General features: G+C 36.1%; 1 protein-coding gene across 1 annotated transcript in view; it reads left to right on the plus strand.

Moving 5' to 3' along the window:
- LOC144438279 (sal-like protein 1) overlaps nucleotides 1-14626 on the plus strand; it is a 73518-nt gene extending 58892 nt beyond the window's left edge. Inside the window, exons 4-5 of the mRNA XM_078127332.1 lie at nucleotides 9544-10525; nucleotides 11508-14626. Of these exons, the coding sequence (XP_077983458.1) occupies nucleotides 9544-10525; nucleotides 11508-11740 (1215 nt within the window). The 3' untranslated portion in view covers nucleotides 11741-14626. The remainder of the gene's footprint in view (nucleotides 1-9543; nucleotides 10526-11507) is intronic.
- Nucleotides 14627-19379: the final 4753 nt, after the last annotated feature.

Here is a 19379-nt window from a genome sequence, read left to right on the forward strand (position 1 = left end):
TACTCAATCTGAATAACAATATCTTAACTTGGCACAGAAGCCATTAAAATTGTACATCTGTGTTCTTAGAAGAGGTTTGTGGCAATGAGTAACACCAGTTGGGTGTCATGTTTATAATTTGAGGTGAATTTATTCAAAGTTGGCACCTGATGTATGTAATACCCTGGTAACATATTGGGTAATGAAAGTTGACCATTGTAGTGCATATTCCATGATTAATGTCTATCACTGTAATTATGGGGAGGAAAACCTGGAAACCCATACCTGTGATCTATCATCAACATCTACCGGTACTTCCATTCTAAGTATTCTTGATTCTACTAGATACATATAGGATAGCATAGATTCCAGGTTATATGTCACTTGCTGATTGTGCTTGCTAATATTCCACTGAAAAGATCTGAAAATAACTACACTGTATCTACACTACACTCTCCTCTCTTCTTATACATGAAAGCTGAACAGTTTTAGAATGACCGTGACAGACAGATGGACTCCTCAACATTTAATTGCAATACATACCACATCAAAGTATGCATCAGTGTCAGCAATGCACACGATCTTGGAGAATTTTCATAAAAAACATACATTAATCTTGGCTTCACAAAGACTATGTTGTTGACTTTGACTGACTCGGATACAGTCTGTATATTACACTGAGTCTCAGTGAAATGTGAGTCGGTCAATAATTCTGTGTATGTGAACACTGAAACTCTAGACTTCTTTGAAAAGCTATTATGTTGTTCAGTCAAGGTAGTAGTACCTCTTAGTCTAGCACCTCACAAGATATTGCAAGCAGCAACTATTTCTGACGAGTTGTGACCATTCAGATCCTGTGTCATCTTATTTCATCTACCAAACAGAAATCACATTCAGACACTGTCTCTGGCTGGGTTATTTGGAATCACTGAATCGTACCATTTTATATAAAGCTACAAAAGGGTTTTTCTGTAAATAGTGTTGGTCGCTTCATATTAGATGATATTAAAGATGGGACGATGTGCAAAGAATATATTTCCCATTGACTAAAGCCTCATCTCTACAGGAAAATAATCAAAGTTGTATCAATTGAGTTGGCTGAAAATTTACATCTCAATCCAATTATTTTGATCAGTCGGCTTCAAAATTGAACTGGAACACCTATTCATTGGGGTAATTGACACGTCGATCACTGACAAATGTTGCTGACTGGTTGGCTTGTGTCAGTCACTATTACACTGGAACATTCATACACCTGACGATGACTTTTTGTCATTGTTTTTATACCACTTCAGCACAGGTATGATCATATGTGATTTATTTACTCCAATGATACAGAATTCCTTTCATAAGCACAGGTATGACTAAACAATGACAGCAAAATATGGCTTATGGCACAGTGTAGCTGAAAAGGGCAACTGAGCAAGATATGACTTGGGGAGGATTCTGTTCACTGAGATGATGACACAAATAAAATGTGTGCATATAAGAATTCTACAAACTCCATGGTACTCAAGAAAGATGCCAACAGTGACCAGCTGTGTGACTAAAACAATTTAACATATCCAAACTTTGCTGTACGGAAGATGTGTTCTAGTTCGCTAAAGACAAATACGGCATCTAGCACACTGTATTTATAATGTATTACATTATGTCAGTTTCAACATATTTCCCTCATTCTGTTACCAGGGTTCCAAAAACTTATCTAAAATACTCCCCCTATCTCTACTGGGACTGTGTAGTTCATTGTTATCGCGACACAATATTGTATTCTACATACCTTTTACTCAACTGGTCCAATATATAGCATTAATAGACCACCAATATCCACATAGTCTTGTTGAGCACTGGAAATGAATTGTCCTTTCCAAAATTCATTATACTGAAATAATAACAGCTTAAGTCACCATTCTAATAAATGAAAATAAATTATCAAAGTCATCTTCCAACTTTTATAAAATATAATTGACATCATTTTTATAATGCTTACGTTTTTATAAAATGTGAAACATTGAAGTAATATGGGATTCATCAAGAAATTGGAAGTAAATCTGAGTAATTTTTTTAAAGTGCAAACATCAAAATGGTATAAAAGTTGGACAAATGCACTCTTATTTTAAAATTTCTACTTGTTTTAAAATGCTGTTTTTATGTGTATTTTATTTGGCATGGGATGTTTTTGAGCGTTTTTGCCTTCATTTCTTTCCTGAAATAAAAGTTCACAATAATTATATGGAACAATGTAACTTAACGTTATACAAACTTGGATCATAAATATTTATCCCATGGAAAGTTTAATTTGTGGGTGCCAAATCCAACGAAATGTCAGTATTTTCAACCCTAGCCACGCCACTGCACCGTACTGATGTAAACTTCCGGGCCGCTAACTGATCATCTATCACTGTATCAGGTACGTACAGGTGTGCTTTCTTTAGTAATCTTTCTTTGTCTGCGGCATGTATACGCTTCTTTTTCATGTAAGATTATCAAACTATTGCTACATTGCTAACTGTGTTTTCGGGAATGTTGGAAACTCGTTTTATGAAACAGTGAAGTCAATTTGAATGTCAAAAATATGGAAATTTACCAGATTAAATTTACAACTGACATGACTGACCTAGTCACTAGTGGTACTGGTAGTAACACATCCATGGTTCGAACAACAACCTTCTCGGTATGTATCACTACGGATTAACGCTATGACGTGGAACTCTCTGGAAAAATGTAATTTATCATATTAGGAAAACTTACTATTGATGCAGAATGGGGATGTGAGTGCAGTTATTTGGAAAAAGTCCGTTTAAACGTTGTGAATAGGTGTGAGAACTTCTTTCACGATAACCTAGAGGGTCTGAAAATAATCAACTAAGTTGCGCGTCCTCACCATACTTTGGAACTGCGCATGCTCGATTAGATCCCGTGAACAGCGCCGCCATCTTGAGACTCACCCAATTGATAAATCAGGCGCTAAAATCCACCAAAAACAGGGGTAAATCTGCAACATTGCCCATTCTGCAGATACCTGGACGTTTATTGTGTTCGATTCTGATTTTTTGCGATATCAGGTAGGCAATTTATTCAGTTTTGAAGCGGAATTTCCAGTGCGCCCCCTCGCGTCATTTTATGATATGCAAATGTGGAGTCAGATGAGTATTTGGTCGATTTTACACATGCTTTAGACACTTTTTCTTCCATGTTTGGTCTTTGACAGATAGCTTAAAAACTTTTCATCAAATTATTGTAACTTTTTATCGGCTATTTCTTCGTGGAAAGAGAGAAAATGCCAAATCTATGCGCCCTCAAGTGTTCCAAAATGGCGTATGCAAATTTAGGTACAATGAATGTCTTAGCTTGGCTTGCCTGGCGTGGCGCTGCTGGCATGGCTCATTATCTGTCATTATTACGTGCTTGTGGTGGCGAATCTACTGTAAAATTGTAAATTTTGATCGATTTAATGATATTTTGACTGATAATACTGTACAAGGCACTGGAGTTGTACACGAGAGACAACAGAAGAGGCCATGCAGATGCGCAGAATATGGGTGTTGGCACATGGCTTGATTGTCTCATTTGCTAGATAACGCTAGCCTAAGCGTTGTTTGTTGCAGGACATAGTATTATGCCGTCATTGACGCGTTGTTAAAAAAGGCGGCGACTGTACTGACCAGGTACCTGAAATGAATGGCTCAAGAGATAACACTTTATGCTGTTGCTGTGTTGTACAAGTTAGGATGTATTCATTGACTTTGTGTAGAAAAGTCAATTTTCCAATTTTTTCCCCATTATTGTGTAATGTTCTGGTTTCCAAATTGTTTGCGACGATTGTTTTGTTTGTTAGTATCCTTGACCAATTGCTGCATTTCTAAATTCAACGTTTTTGTAACAGTCAACTAACTGACTATAATTATCAATTAATTCCTTTGGAATGATGCTCTTAAATTTCGAAAATAATTCAGAAGGAAACTGCCAAAAGTAAACAAAATTATTACGAAAATATTCAGTAGATAGTGATTATAGAAGTTGAAGTTTCAGCAGAAATAAAGAGAATAAATTTATGTCTATTATTGTTCCCCAGTTGTAAAGTTTGTTTTCATGTTTTAAAAAAAGCAGGAAACAAAAGTGAAAGCTGTTTAATCCAGTAACAAAGTGGAGGGTTTTGAGGTGTTTGGTATAAAAAGGTCTCCATAACATTGATCAACTTTAATAGAAATATATTTATTTAAGCCATAGAATCCAAACATTGCCATGAACTTAGTATTTCAAGATTTTAATAGTTTGTCTGTCTTTTTACTCCATGAATTTGAAGATGTGTCTTCAGATGCATTGTATTGTACTGCCACATATTGACTTTTGCCCTACTACACTGATATGAAATAAAATCAAGACTTTACAGTGATTCCACACATTATATAAATGATGGTCTACTGCTTAATGTTTGAACTTGAATGCGTGAGATCGGGTCATTTATGTACATCTGATGATGTCAACAGTGTATCGGTACATTTCTTCAGTCCTGCATTGATTTACATTACCAGTAACACTTGTACTTGCCAGTTAGGGATAATGAGAAAAGAATCTTGGGTCTTGTAACTGTTCAGATAGTATTTTTGTCTGAAATAAAATGGTATTGAATATAGTTTTCACTTAAATTAATGAGATGATGTTGGGAAATTGCATACATTTCTATTAGTTTTATGTGCATTGCAGTGATCAAAAATTTTCTGCACTTACTCATTTGTAGTTTTGACATGGCTAAGATTGATAAAATTTCACTTTGGTCTATCAAAAAATATAGGAAGTGAGCCAATTCAGTTTTATGTTGTATTAGAGTGTGAATCATCCATACCATGATCATATGTCAGAAGAGGCAGGTGTGGGGTCAAAAACATCCATCTACAGACATTTGATGTGTTGCCCTATGTAATGGTATCATACATTATAATGAATGAGACATTGAAGTGAGCAAAAGGAGTGATAACTTTGTTTTATTTGCACCATATATACTTCAATAAAACTATACAAAAGAGCAAAAGACAAAAAGGCATCTGCTGCTAGTGTTAATAATGTGATACTCTATCTATATTAACCTCTATGTCACTTCCTATAACGTACCGGTAACTAGGATCAAGACTCACAAGTGATGAAAATGATATGACCCGACAGACCCAGTGTTAACAAGTCATTTTACACTCCTAACCTTACATTACTGTATTTCATTCACACAAATTCTGCATTCCATTTGCAGTGCCTATTTTGCATTTGATATTGGACAACAAACTACATGTTAATTATTCTTGAACATGTTCAGCCACAGATTCAGTTTGACTTCGGATAATTTATGGATGATAAGAAAACCACCAATGACCATAGCCATCGACCACAAAGAATACTCATTTGTAGCATTGTGTATTGTATTCATGTGCATGTAGACAACAAACATGCAAACCAAAAAATGTACTTTCATAGTACAACATTGATATTAGTTTTCTGTGCAGCGTGATTTGGTTGTTTGTGGCCGTAGTTTGATGGTGGTTATAAATTGACTGATATTTCCATTCCATGGAACATTATTTTTATACGGTATTTTCCAAGTCATTTTACCAAGGTTCCTCACCAAAATTATGGTAGAATGTATATGAAGCTATGCCAATTTTACTGAATTTCCCCCCTTTTTGTTACCAAGGTTGCCAAACCTTAATAAAAACACTGATGGAATGAGTCTGAAATACTCCAACAATACATCAATGGTCATTCATTCATAAGAGAAGTGTACCTGACCTACCCCTTGGCCTGGTAGGTACATTGTATTACAGTAGGTTTTAAACAGCCTTGATATCTATAATTATAAAAGGTCAGAATTTTCCATTCCATGGAATGATCAGAAAATAGTGCAACCATAAATGGTCAGTCTTTCAGCAGTGAAGTGCAGCTGACCCAGCCAGGCAATGAAAGTACAGTGCACGATATATCATTGAAAATGTCATCAGGACAGTGTACTAAATCATCCCTGTTTCATTTGACACCGCCATGCTCGTGTTTTTGTTCACAAATCTGATATCTTTGAGACCAAAGTACCAGTGTATCATATCAATAATATATTCATATACTCTGGAGTTGTTTATTAAAGTGGCCATATGGATGAGGATTTGGTATTTATTTTATGTTTGATTTTTAATTTATAAAACAATTTTATTATGGCTTCCTACTTCAAAAATCAATGCGAAACAACGATGACAAAGTCTGTGTGTGTAACTCAATACAGTGTAAAAAGGTATCTTTTGCCATTTATTGAGTTACAAACAGGGACATAAGGCATATGTTGTTTCTCATTGAGTTTTCAAGTCGGAAGCCATGATAAAATTGTTTTATAAATTAAAATCCAAAATAAATACCCAATGCCCATCCATATGGCCATTTTAATCAACTGGGATGGTTGAGAAAAAAACACTATTATTAAATTATCATGGGTAACCTTATGATGAAAATGATTGTTGTTGGAAGGAGTATCATATTGAAGGTACTTGTGAAGAAAGAAGGACATATTTTTGTTTCAAAGTCTGGACAATTTGTTAAGTTCAACAATAAAATATGTTGACAGTGTCATTTATCTTTTAGATCTGTATATTTTATCCTTTTGTGTTGTAAATTGCACATTGCAGTTTGGCCGTAAAATGATTGTTCTCATTTTCACTTTTCATATCAAGTTGTGATGAAAATGAGCACGGTAATGGTCCCAGTAGAGGTGAGAGTTGAATCAGAGACAAATTGAGAAATGTATACGTATCTATTAAATTGTTAGGAGTGTAAATCACAAAGTACATTTGTACATGGTATCAAAGAACAGCTCCTAAAACTGCTAATCATAAATCATTTCAAGAGCCTGAAGACACACTCACCTATTCACCTTTCTATAACAATATTAGCTGCTGTAATGGCCACATTCTCATTGCAGGTCATAGGGGTATTACAGTGTTACAGAGTTTAGTGGAAATATAATTTCATTGGTGTTCATTTAACCATTAACCTAGACCATCGTAGCCTGATTCGCTCATGTTAACCTGTTTCATTTTTGCAAATGAAATGTGTAGAATGCCCTCAAGAAATGTTTGTAGCAGTGGTTTAAGTGTTATCTTCATGTCAAATAGACATATGGTTATGACTTTGTACAGTTCTAGTTATCAAATGGCCAGTCTGGTGTGGAAACTAAATCTATACAGTTGTATACACGTGTTATGGATACATATGATATTGCATTTCACTCGTGGTATTGTCAAGTATTGCTGTACAAGAGTGGCCAAGATTTATCAAGTTACAGAGCTTGACTCACACACTGACTCCCAAAATTACTTTATAAAATCTATTTTTGCAAGAAAATTGGTTTTGTTACTTCACCTAAAGGCATGTAGGAGAATTGAATGTTAGCTGTGTTATCACATGACTTTTGTTTCCAATACAAAACAATGAAAGTAAAACTCAAAGTAACAATTGTAAGAAATATTGGCACTTTAATCCAGACATGTATTGAAAATAAAATTTGGCAGATACATGTACTATGCTTTGAGGAACTTTTAAAACTGATCATTGTTTTATGAGGATTCACTTAGTGCAACTGTGCTGGTAAATTTCCATGGACATGTCCATGTAGTAGTTCACTCTATCATTGTATCATTTTTGCAGAGTGGATATACATTGGCAGCCATTTTGTATTAGACCAGGCATTAGGTAGCGAAAGCATTTCATTGTGAGCTCATTTCTTCAAAACGTAAAGATATTCTTTTCTTTTCAGTTATTTATGTGCCATAATCCCCCTTCCCTTAAAAGTAAACACAATTTTTGGGGGTCAGCACTGCTGTTGGAAAGTCATTTAAACTGGACATTGTACTTTTAGTATAAAGTGTTTGTTGTTTCAAATAGACTTTAATGTTACTTTCTCTTTTCTTTCCTTTTTCTAGATTTGTTCAGTGATTCAGAATTATGGAAGCTCCACAAGAAGAAGCGCAGCAGCAGCAGCAAGTTGAAGCAACCACCGAAGGTCAAGAGGCTGCATCTACTGCAGCAGGTGACAGCCTTGCTGCAGCAACATCCATTAGTGTGCTAGAAAACTATCTACAGAATTTCTCCAAGGAGTTGTCTTCAGAGCAACAGGCTGAGGGTGCTATAGCTGCTCAGGTAGCTGCACAGCAATCACAACAACAGGATGCTGGTGATGGTGCAGCAGAAGGTGCTGCTGCTGGTGATGAGACAGTTGCTGCTGGTGGAGGAGGTGATGCAGCTGCTGCTGTTACTGCAGCCGAACAAGAAGATGTTACTCAAACGCTTCAACTGCTTGCAAATGCTTCAGCTGAGATTGCACCACCTGTGATTGAAAGTGAAGAAGCTGTTAGTGATCCACAACAAATGGCAGTGAACACTGAAGGAATTACAGTGGTTCATGGCCAAGAACATCAACAGCTGACAACAGCACAAGGTGTGCCAGTTACCACAGCAGGAGTTGTTGGCATTGACCAACAACAAGTTGTTATGGTTGGAGATATGCAGCCACCTACGCAGCAAGTCCTCATGGTCGCTATGCAGCAAGATCCAAATGCACCAGCTGAGCAACAAAGTATTGGTCACATGGCTGTATCAGATGTAGCCACTGGTTTGGTTGGTCAACAAACAATCTATCATACAGCTACCAGCACTGGCGTGACACAGTCTGACGGACAAAACACTCAGGTAATCACCATCATTCAACCTGGTGAAGATGGACAGGGTCAGACAGTAGTTACCATCGCACCATCTGTCGGAGATGGCACATCTCAGACCATTGGAGATGAGGTGATTCATCATGCTGTGGAACAGGTAACAGGTAGTGGGGAGACATACACTGAACTAGCAACAGTCAAGCCTGAACCTGAAGAGGGTGAAAACAGAGAGGGCGAAGATGACAAAGACAAACGAGTACCACTTAAAAAGAGATCAGTAAATTCAAACGGTACCCCACTAGACACTGTCAATGTGTCTGAAATACAGCAGACTGAAGGTGACAAAACACAGGAAGGTGAAAGGATTATTATCATAACCCAAGTTGAACACCAGGAAAATGGGGGAGCTGTGGGAGAGGCTGGAGGCTCACAGGATCCAGAGGGTAAAGGTTCACAAGATGCTTCTGTGTATGACTTCTATGAAGGTGAAGATGATGATGCCCCTGTCACTACACCATCTAAAGATGAAAAGGGGGATACACCAAAACGCAAGAAGCGCCAGTACCAGATTCCGAAGTTTGATGATGGTAGGCTGATTGATCACGTTTTTAACAGAGTCAAAAAGGTACCACCGAGTCCTAGAGAACCCAAGACCCATGAGTGTGATATTTGTGGTCGTACATTTCGTACATCTACATTGTTACGTAACCATCACAACACTCACACAGGCACCAAACCATACAAGTGTGAGCTCTGTCAGCGAGCTTTTGGTACAAGCGGTGAGCTAGCCAGACACACAAAATACATCCATACTCATGAAAAACCTCACAAGTGCCCCCTCTGTGATTACATCAGTGTGGAGAGTAGCAAGATCAAGCGTCATATGAGGTCCCATACTGGTGAGAAGCCATTCAAGTGCCAGCTATGCAGTTATGCAAGTACCGATAACTACAAGCTGAAACGTCATATGCGAGTTCATACAGGAGAAAAGCCATTCAAATGTCCTGACTGCGACATGGCCTTTTCTCAGAAGAGTAGTCTGAAGGAGCATCGCTGGAAGCATTCTGGTAACCGACCAACTCACAAGTGTGACTTCTGTGATGTGACCTTTGGCCGTATAGCTGACATGAAAGCCCACATCCGGAAGATGCATACTCCTGGTGATCCATTGATCTGTAAAGTTTGTGAGAATGGTTTCTCTGATCGTTACAGCTATATGCAGCACATCAAAACACATCGTGGAGAGAAGATCTACAAATGTGGCCAGTGTGGTTATTCCTGTCCTCAGAAGAGACACCTCTTGACCCATATGAGGGTTCATACTGGAGAACGTCCTTTCACCTGCAAGGACTGTGGGGAGAGCTTCAAGCATAAACCAACGCTGATCCATCACGAGAAGACCAAACATGATCCCAACTACCAAGATGATGGTTCAGATGGTGCACTGCAGTGCGATAAATGTGAAAAATCGTTCTCACGTACCAGCGCTCTGAAGAACCATCAGAAGAAACACGAAACCATTCTGGTAGCAACCCCAGAGACCAGTGAAAAACGCAAAGCTGAAGAATCTCCTGAAGGATATTCTTCACCAAGAAAGATGACACGTTCACAAGCCAGGGTAGCCAGTGCTGCTGCCGTTTCAGAGGGGCAGGTGATACACCAGATAGATCCTACAACAGTTTCTGGTATTGAGGGCGCTGTGGTAGACGTACAGGGTATCCAAGGAACTGTTATTGGTGTGGATGCTGAAGGTGGTGGCCTTGTCATTCGTGTTGATAGTGGTGCCATGGGTGTTGTCAGCACTCCTGATGAAGAAGAACAAGAAGAAGAACACATGGAGACGGGTGAGGCTACAGCAGGTAAATTGAATAGCAATTGCCTTCTGTTTTTTTTTCACATCTCATATTGATATATATAACTTGGTATACCTAAAATGTCTATGCTGGAGTAACCAGTGCTCAGTGCATTATATATAGAGCAGTACAAATAAAACAGTATTTAGTAAGACATTGATGAGCCGTAAATATATGTATATAGCTCAGTATAGGTCAACTGACAAGAGCAGTGCTGAACACAACAGGATTGTGATTGAAGAGAGAGGGCTTTGTTTACATTAATTCATTTTTTTTAGCTTCCCCTCAATAACAATCATTTTGTGTTCAGCTGTAAAAGTGTTGTTATCTATCTAGTAAAACAACAACCTAAACTTGCAAACTGATCAACAAATACTTTGTTTATATTAGAAATCATAAAATAGTTTCACCCATATAATTGAACTTTGGAAGTGACTTGTTTTTTGATTCTGAAACTTGACAAATCGTGTAACTCTTTCACTTCATAATTCTGAATAAGTGGAATGATGGTCATGGTCAAATCTCACTAATTTGTATTTTTATGTATGTACGTACCAGAGATAACTTGCTCTGTGGCATGCTTACTAGTGGTATTTGCAATGCATTGCAATACCAAATACAGTATTGCATGCCTGCATGCAAATGACATGCAAATGAAGGGACAATAATGCGTTGAACGTGAAAGCGTGTGATTGCACATTATCATTTTTATGGAAATTTGATGTTTTGGATAAATATGTAATAATAACAGAACCTCATTCGGTGCGAGTTCCAATGTGGATACTTTGGGGTATTTGTATGAGTGGTTGCAGTGTTTTTCTACTGTCACAGTAAACACTGCAAGCACTCATGCAAATACCCCAAGTATGCTACACTTATACTCTTGTGTCACAGGATTCTGTCATATTACTCACCTTACAAGATCATATTGAAAAATTAGTCCGAGTTTATTCTAAAGGATGTTTTGATGTTTGTTTTTTTGGAACAGGTGAAGTACAAGAAACAGAGCACATAGAACAGACAGACCAGCAAATGGTAGCCCAAATAGAAGAACAGCAAGCTGAAGCATCCCTTGACACTGCCCAACAACCACATCCAATTGCTGCAGCCATAGCAGCATCAAATGTGCAAGTAAGCCAACAAGTGGAACAGGAAGGTGGAGAGGAGGAAACAGAAGAAGGAGAGGGTGGAACCATATATCTGTTTGTTGAAGAACAGTAATTTTTTTTTAACTTGAAGTTTTACTAGTTAGTTGTGTGCATGATGACTAAGCTTTCTTATAGTCTATGTCTGTCAGGAAGTTTAGTGATAGAATCAATGTAGGTAGAATTTCACAGATTGGCTTTGAAATAGTTTTGTTTTAATTTCAATGACTGCAACAAAAAATAATTTCAAGTGAAATAAAAAGAGTAATGTGGTATTGAATGTTACAAATTCAAAATTCTTTGAAATGTATGCACATACTACCAAACATCTACAAATTCTGAAATTATGGTTTTAAAAGCTTTGGTCAAGTCATCAGTGTAGTTTCTAGAACCATGGTCCATGGAAAGTGTACATTTTTTTTATATCGTGGCTGAAAACCAAAAGTTTGTTTTTGTGGCAGTCGTCACTAAGGTAGGACAATGTGCATGCTTAAGTACAATGTAACAGGTTTTGATAAATAGTTAGGGCCCACGGTATCTGTGTACTTATTCTTTTATCTTATATTCAGGTTCACTCAGAAAAAAACTCCTCTCACCACATATTCTTTTGGAACAAAGCTAAATTTGCCACAGGTACATTGTTAGGTTGTATATTCATGGTATTCTAAGGAGAAGTTAGATTATTTCAATATACAAAATTACCCCCTCATAATTATTGTGCTGACAACATGTTTCACTACATGTATTCAATGGTATACAGAAGGTTATGCAAGTTGTGCAAGTGATAAAAGTGTGAAGTAGTTTAGATGTATCAATATCAAGTTTAAGTGTACCAGTGCTTGCTGTCAATCAAATTTCATATACTGTCAGTCTAATATGAGAGTAGTTTGCATTTCAATTGTAATATTCATATTTAAAGAAAATCTAAAAAAATCTAAAAACAAAAAAAGTATTTGAACTATTTCCTTATATAGCTTGCTAAATGTTTAGCTGGTTGACAAGACTCATACCCCCTCTTAGTGATTGCTTTATCGTCGATTCTCATTGTCATCGAATTGATTGGAGATTTGAAAATAGTGTTGCTTTTACAAGATTATAACAGAAATCTGCAAATTTGTTTGGTTCTGTATTTGTTGACACTTCAGAAGTTTTAGGTCGTGCTTCTGCCACATTATAAAATGTTATTACCAGTGCAGGTTTACATCATCTACAACCCATAACACCAAAGTAAAGTGTTCTCTGTATATACCACAATTATTTATAGCAGCCATATCAACTACAACCCTTAACACCAAAGTAAAGTGTTTTCTGTATATACCACAATCGTTTATAGCATCTATATCAACTACAACCCATAACACCAAAGTAAAGTGTTTTCTGTACTACCACAATCGTTTATAGCATCCATATCAAGTATAAAAGTATGCTGTTTGATTTGTTAATTGACATTACAAAGGCCACAAGCCAGGCTTGTAAATAAACCAATTGAAACAGTATACTTTTACACTTGATGTGAATGCTATAAACGAGTGTAACACATAGAGAGAATGTTTTACTTTGGTGTTATGAATTGTACAAACCCTTTGACATGAATTTAAGAGACCCAGACTACAATGGATCTAATGTACATGTTAGAGCTCAACCAAATAATGGGTGCTTCATGCATCTTAACTCGATGAGAATTTCAAATGTGTGCTTTTGTTTCAATATGACTGTTCTAGATGTCTTGTAGGCACTTACATCCATCCATGTCACTTACCTGTACATTGAACTAGTTGTATCCTGCCCCTTGATAGCGACAGGGTCAGATTTTGCACCAAGAACAGAGAAAAGGATCATCATCGCTGAATCAGATGTATGTGTAAACTATTGATGAACAAAATTGTATTTCTCAGCCCAACTTACCCAATTGACTTTTTGAAGGTATATTTTATATGTGTTTGGAAATTCTTGGTTCATTGATATTAGAGCCCCCCCCCCCCCCCCTTCCGATTTGTCATGTACCAAATAAAGTCAATTATTAGACTGCTGTAGAGATGTACATGATTGTATCCATTGGGCGTAGATATAAAAAAACAGGATATTATCGTGCTGTATGATATTGCCATACTCGTATGTATTACTTACACAATGTGTACTCCAATATCAATATTCAAGCTATTGTTTGAGTGTATGGATTAAAAATTATCACTTAACTTAATATCTCTCTACTAGCTTGACTTGAATCTATGCCTTCTGTCTGATTATATATAATATTTGAATATGAAATTCATCAACTTTAGATTGAAAAGTTCACTTAGACTTACTTTAGATTTGTAGAAATGTAAGCCATGTAACTAAATTGCTACAGTAGCTTAGAAATATCTCTTCTCAAAGTGTTGCAGGAAAAAAAAGAAAATGAAATGTCCAGGTGTTCCTTCTACTTATATAATGCCTTACTAGGGGTTAGCGAGTGTGTTTATGTAAGCAGACCAATGGTTGAACCTTTCACACTAAAAATGAAAAGGATGAATTGTGATGGACCAAGCACATAGAAGTTCTTCTCAGACATGTATTTACTAGCGCAAACTTTTTTTATTGTATTTTAGTAAAGGATAGTGTCATTATAGATGAAATTTGGCGCAAATTGTCGTACTTGTTTAGATTTGTGTTAGAATGTCCTGTGTTTGTGTAGACAGTTTTTTCTTACATTAGGTGAAGTGTGGATTTCTTGCTAGTTGATATGTATCATTGTTTTTAGCTTGCAAAAAATGCTAACTTTTTGTAACTATATTGATATCATGTAGAATTCCTAAGTATGATGTATGTAGTATGTAGTATTTCAGTGTGATGCGATTTGTCAGTATCTAGTTCTGATCCACATTTGACAATTATGATAGACATCGCACTTCTAATATTCTGTTAAGTATTGCTAGTATGTAGTATCATCGACATGTATTCTTTTCACTTCAGCTATCATAAATAAACGGTTTCTAAAATATGACTGGGTGTAAAACCTTTGTTTATATGTTGCAAAGTACTTGTACAGTTGTTGAAGCCTTTAGCTATTCAGTTGGCATACAAAGTATACTTCATTGACCAGTGTACCCTCTAACAATAACCAAATTTTGTTGTTGTGAGTCAAAATGATAAAAACTGGCATTTCTTGTGAGTCACCACATAGAAAGAGATAGGGGAACACCAAATTTTGATGTGTCACTATAAATAGTGTGCGTCAGTGCCACATCAAATTGGCTTAGAAGGCACACTGTCCCTAACCCTACTCTGTGTGTGTGTGTGTGTGTGTGTATTATATACAGTATGTATGTATGTATGTATGTATGTATGTATGTATGTATGTATGTATGTATGTATGTATGTATGTATGTATGTATGTATGTATGTATGTCTGTCTGTCTGTCTGTCTGTCTGTCTGTCTCTGTCTGCGTGCGTGCGTATGTATGTATGTATGTATGTATGTATGTATGTAGCAAGTGTCACATCTAGATATCTCAGTGATATACTTAATATTTTCAAGACATTGTAAACATCAGTGTTTCTTTTGGTATATTTCCTTGCCAATGTCACTTCTTGTGTACACTTCTTAATAAATAATATGTATGTATGTATGTATGTATGTATGTATGTATGTATGTATGTATGTATGTATGTATGTATGTATGTGTGTATGCATGTATGTATGTATGTATGTATGTATGTATGTGTGTGTGTATGTACACATGTATGTATGTATGTATGTATGTATGTATGTATGTATGTATGTATGTATGTATGTATGTATGTATGTATGCATGTATGCATGCATTCACTTTGACTTGGTGCGGTGGATGTTGGTTGACCAACCTTTTGGGAAGGACATCACTGTGCTGAAGGGTAAATCCTGTCACATCAACAAACAATTGTAATGCATCAGGCTGTAAACTAGGTAATTCGATCACTCTAAATACTATGTACTAGTGTGACTGTTTGATCTAGGGCTGGTAAAACTCTGCCACCCTCATCTCCACCTACACACACACGTGCATCTAAGGGTCATCGGAGAACATCTGAAAGAGAAAACTACAGCCATAGGAAAACCAACTCAAAAAGAGAAAAACTAAATCATTACATGTCTCTATTTCATTGTGATTTGTGTAGGAAAGGCCACATATGTAGACCATATGGTTTGCATTAAACATCTATTTTCATCATATACTTTGATATCACTGGCTGGTTCACACCACAAATCACATGAAATTCATCACACCACTCAATAAATTGTAGCTACCATACAAATGGTGACATGATGTGTGTGTGACTTGTGATAAATCCAGTTGATAAAAATAGCGCCCTCAACGGACAGTAGTTAAATTACTTTGTATTAAAACTAAAAACAATATAAAAGTAAGAGTATTTATAATTTATAATTTCCAGAGAGCTCCAGACGCTAACAAAGTACGAATTACAAACTGTGAGGACACAGCAATAATGGCAACAACATGAGAGTTGGAGAAGAATGAAAGCTACAAGGAAAGAGGTAAGTTTAAGAGTACAGTGGAAAACGCAGATGACAAAGACCATGGGGAAGTTTGTTCCAGACTGAAGCAGTGTAGGGGAAGAATTGTTCACCAAACTTCTTAGGGAGTGTATATTTTTCATCAAAGGGCTGTCTTTTTTTCTGTGAATCCCCCCCCCCCCCCATAGAAAAAATGTATAAATTACCTATCCTCCTCAGATATTTTTTTTTGCCCCCCCCCCACCCCACCACTTACTTTTTATCTTCATCATCTCAAAATCAACACTGTACGTAGTTACCAGCATTGTTAAAATCATCACTTCTGTTGTAGATAGCAATGTAAGCAGCATCTATCAAACATCAGACTATACTGTCCGGTCAGATAATAAAAGTATATTTTTTTACTCAAAATTACATGTAAAGACATGTAGAAAGTAGACAAATAATTTCAGTGTCTCGCTGCTATTTGTTCATATCCTGATATCATTAGAATGATATAAACTGTAGATAATGAATACAGATATGGTTGTCAATGTCTTTCACAAGGTGCACATACTAGTATTCACCCTGCCTGTGTGTTGTACAAGTTATGCAAGCAAACTATAGAGGGCGCTAATCACCATAACAGATTGGTAACAAAACAATAACTCATAGACAATAGATGGAGAAATTGTCTGTATGTAAACAAAAGTTACAAACAAGTTATGAGCAGAGTCATGCATATGTGTAATCTGGATGCTAACGTGGTCTGTAACTAAACCATGTGTGGTGTAAATCCCTAATGATACCCTATAGGAACTAGACTAGCATACAGTATGTGCAGCTAGCTGTAAGGTATTTATAGACATTCAAGTAAATTGAGTGAGCAAGATTTGACATGTATTAAAATAAAAGCACTTCTCAATTGACACACAAAAAAACCCACACACTTGTGTGTTGACCAGGACACAAGTCATTTTCATTTTAAATTTTTGTAAATTTATTTCCATTGTAACTAAGGTTGGCAAGGTAAAACCTTTCATAGCCTACAGTTGATCATAGGGTCAAATGTCTACTATTGATACACCCTATCACAATACAATAACCAACACCATTCAAACCCAATTTTATTAAAATTTTTATTGAAGAATAGCATAAATAAAAATTATTCCAAAAACTTTTACAATACCAAAATATTCAGTAATTAAGACAGGGCAGTACCATGGTTATATCAAAATAACTTTCTTACATGACTCAAGTCATTATCAACTTCCTGAATCTAAATGTAACATTTGAGTCTCCTAAAATGAAATTTAGCCATTGCTAACTTTTGTTATTGTTAGTGGCCTGAATTTGATGAGACAATTCCGTAGATTTACAAAAACGAGTGGTTCTGATGCCATGTCATTTTAATTTTACATTTGTTTTGTGTGCAAATAATTGTATAACATTTTCTGGTTTAGTGTCTTGTGGATGACAACCAACATTACAGTTTCTGTTTTTATAATACTAACATATAACATTATATACTTTGACCGATAGTATGACACAAGTGTCAGCATGACGTACTCTGGGTATTTGCACATGTACTTGCTGTGTTTTCTGCCACTCACAAGAAAGTGCAGCGAAAAGCATGAGTGTAAATACCCAGAATATCACACTATCATCAAGTGCCATCGGGTACTTTTATTATCAAATGTGTTTATCAAAAACAACAAATTTTGTAAAATACCACACACAGGTACACTATGTTTTCAATGACACTGCAGTGTGAATACCAATAACATGAACACCTACCAATTACTGGCATTTCACAGTATAGTTTTATGGAGCAACATTCAATCAATTTAAGTTACAGCCTTGAGAGTACTTTATTTCACTCTGATTGCCCCTACATTTTCCACTGTCATTGTTTATCTTGTGAAATTTTGCATGAAATGTTTAGAGACAGGATGGAAAATGTTAAGAGGTTTCTCATCAGAACCACACAATAAGTATTTTTTTCTTTTGCCCAATATCTGATACACATTAGCAAAAAAATAAAATAAATGTAATGAATCAAAGCATCTAAATAAATGGACCTCCACTGTCTATGGATAAAACCATCTATTGTTCGTCACTATGTATTTCCCCCCAAAAAATACTACTACTAAAACACCACACACTTCAAAGATCACAAAGAAACTGACTTCATCAAAAAGAGATTATAATCTCATGTACTGGCAGTGATAAAAATATGTACATTGTATTCACTGGCAGTTACAAATTTGGACATTTTCAAAAGCCATTGGCATATTCTAACTACGTCATTCAGGTAAATTTGACATTTTCACACATACATACATCAATACACACTCATACAGAAGACAGTCATTCTAACATGTCAGGTAAACACTGGATACTATTGTGGATAGTACTACATGGCAGTATTTGTGAAGTAGAGAGTGGAAATCTGGCAGTAGGGGTGCTACACCTATCAATATCAAATTGACACTAAGATATGATAACACGTACAATAGTGGCGACTTAAAATTTGTAGAAAATGGAAATCTGGCAGTGGGGTGCTCCACCTATAACACTTACAACAGTAGCGACTTAAAATCTGTAGAAAATAGAAATCTGGCAGTAGGCTATCAAATTGAAACTAAGATAAGATAATACGAAGAGTAGAACTACTAACATTAAAATGTGGAGATAGTTGAAAATTCTTCTCATTATCACTATTGTGTTATGATAATGTCTTTGAAATAATGTGTGTGTAGCTACATGGTACATATAAAACATAGTCATAGGCAATGTTGTGGTGGTGTTGATACTAGCACAATGCAAATATAGCTTTTCAATATTTTTACTTGTAACTTGCTGTAGTTCTTTTCAATTTGAAATTACCATCTCCCAGTTTTTTTGGCAAACATCAAAATATCACTAACACATAGATGCCTAACTATAACGGCTATCATTAAAGTGTTGCGGCAGTAAATTATGAAATGTGTAAATGTAGACATGGTTACTTTGCCCAATGGTAGCAGTACATGGTGTAGAGTGGTGAATGTGAGCTAAATACAGTGTGACAACACTACTACAGTTCAAAAACAGTACATTTCTATAAACAATACAATACAACATTACATTCTACCAAGACAATCTGATAAATATGTACAATAGTAAAAGGGTTCTTTCCACAGCTTATATAGAAATGGCACTACCATCCTAGACTTTCCTGACAAGTGTTATGAATTTA

This window comes from Glandiceps talaboti, chromosome 7 (genome assembly GCF_964340395.1).
Source record: "Glandiceps talaboti chromosome 7, keGlaTala1.1, whole genome shotgun sequence".
NCBI classification, from domain to species: Eukaryota; Metazoa; Hemichordata; class Enteropneusta; family Spengelidae; genus Glandiceps; species Glandiceps talaboti.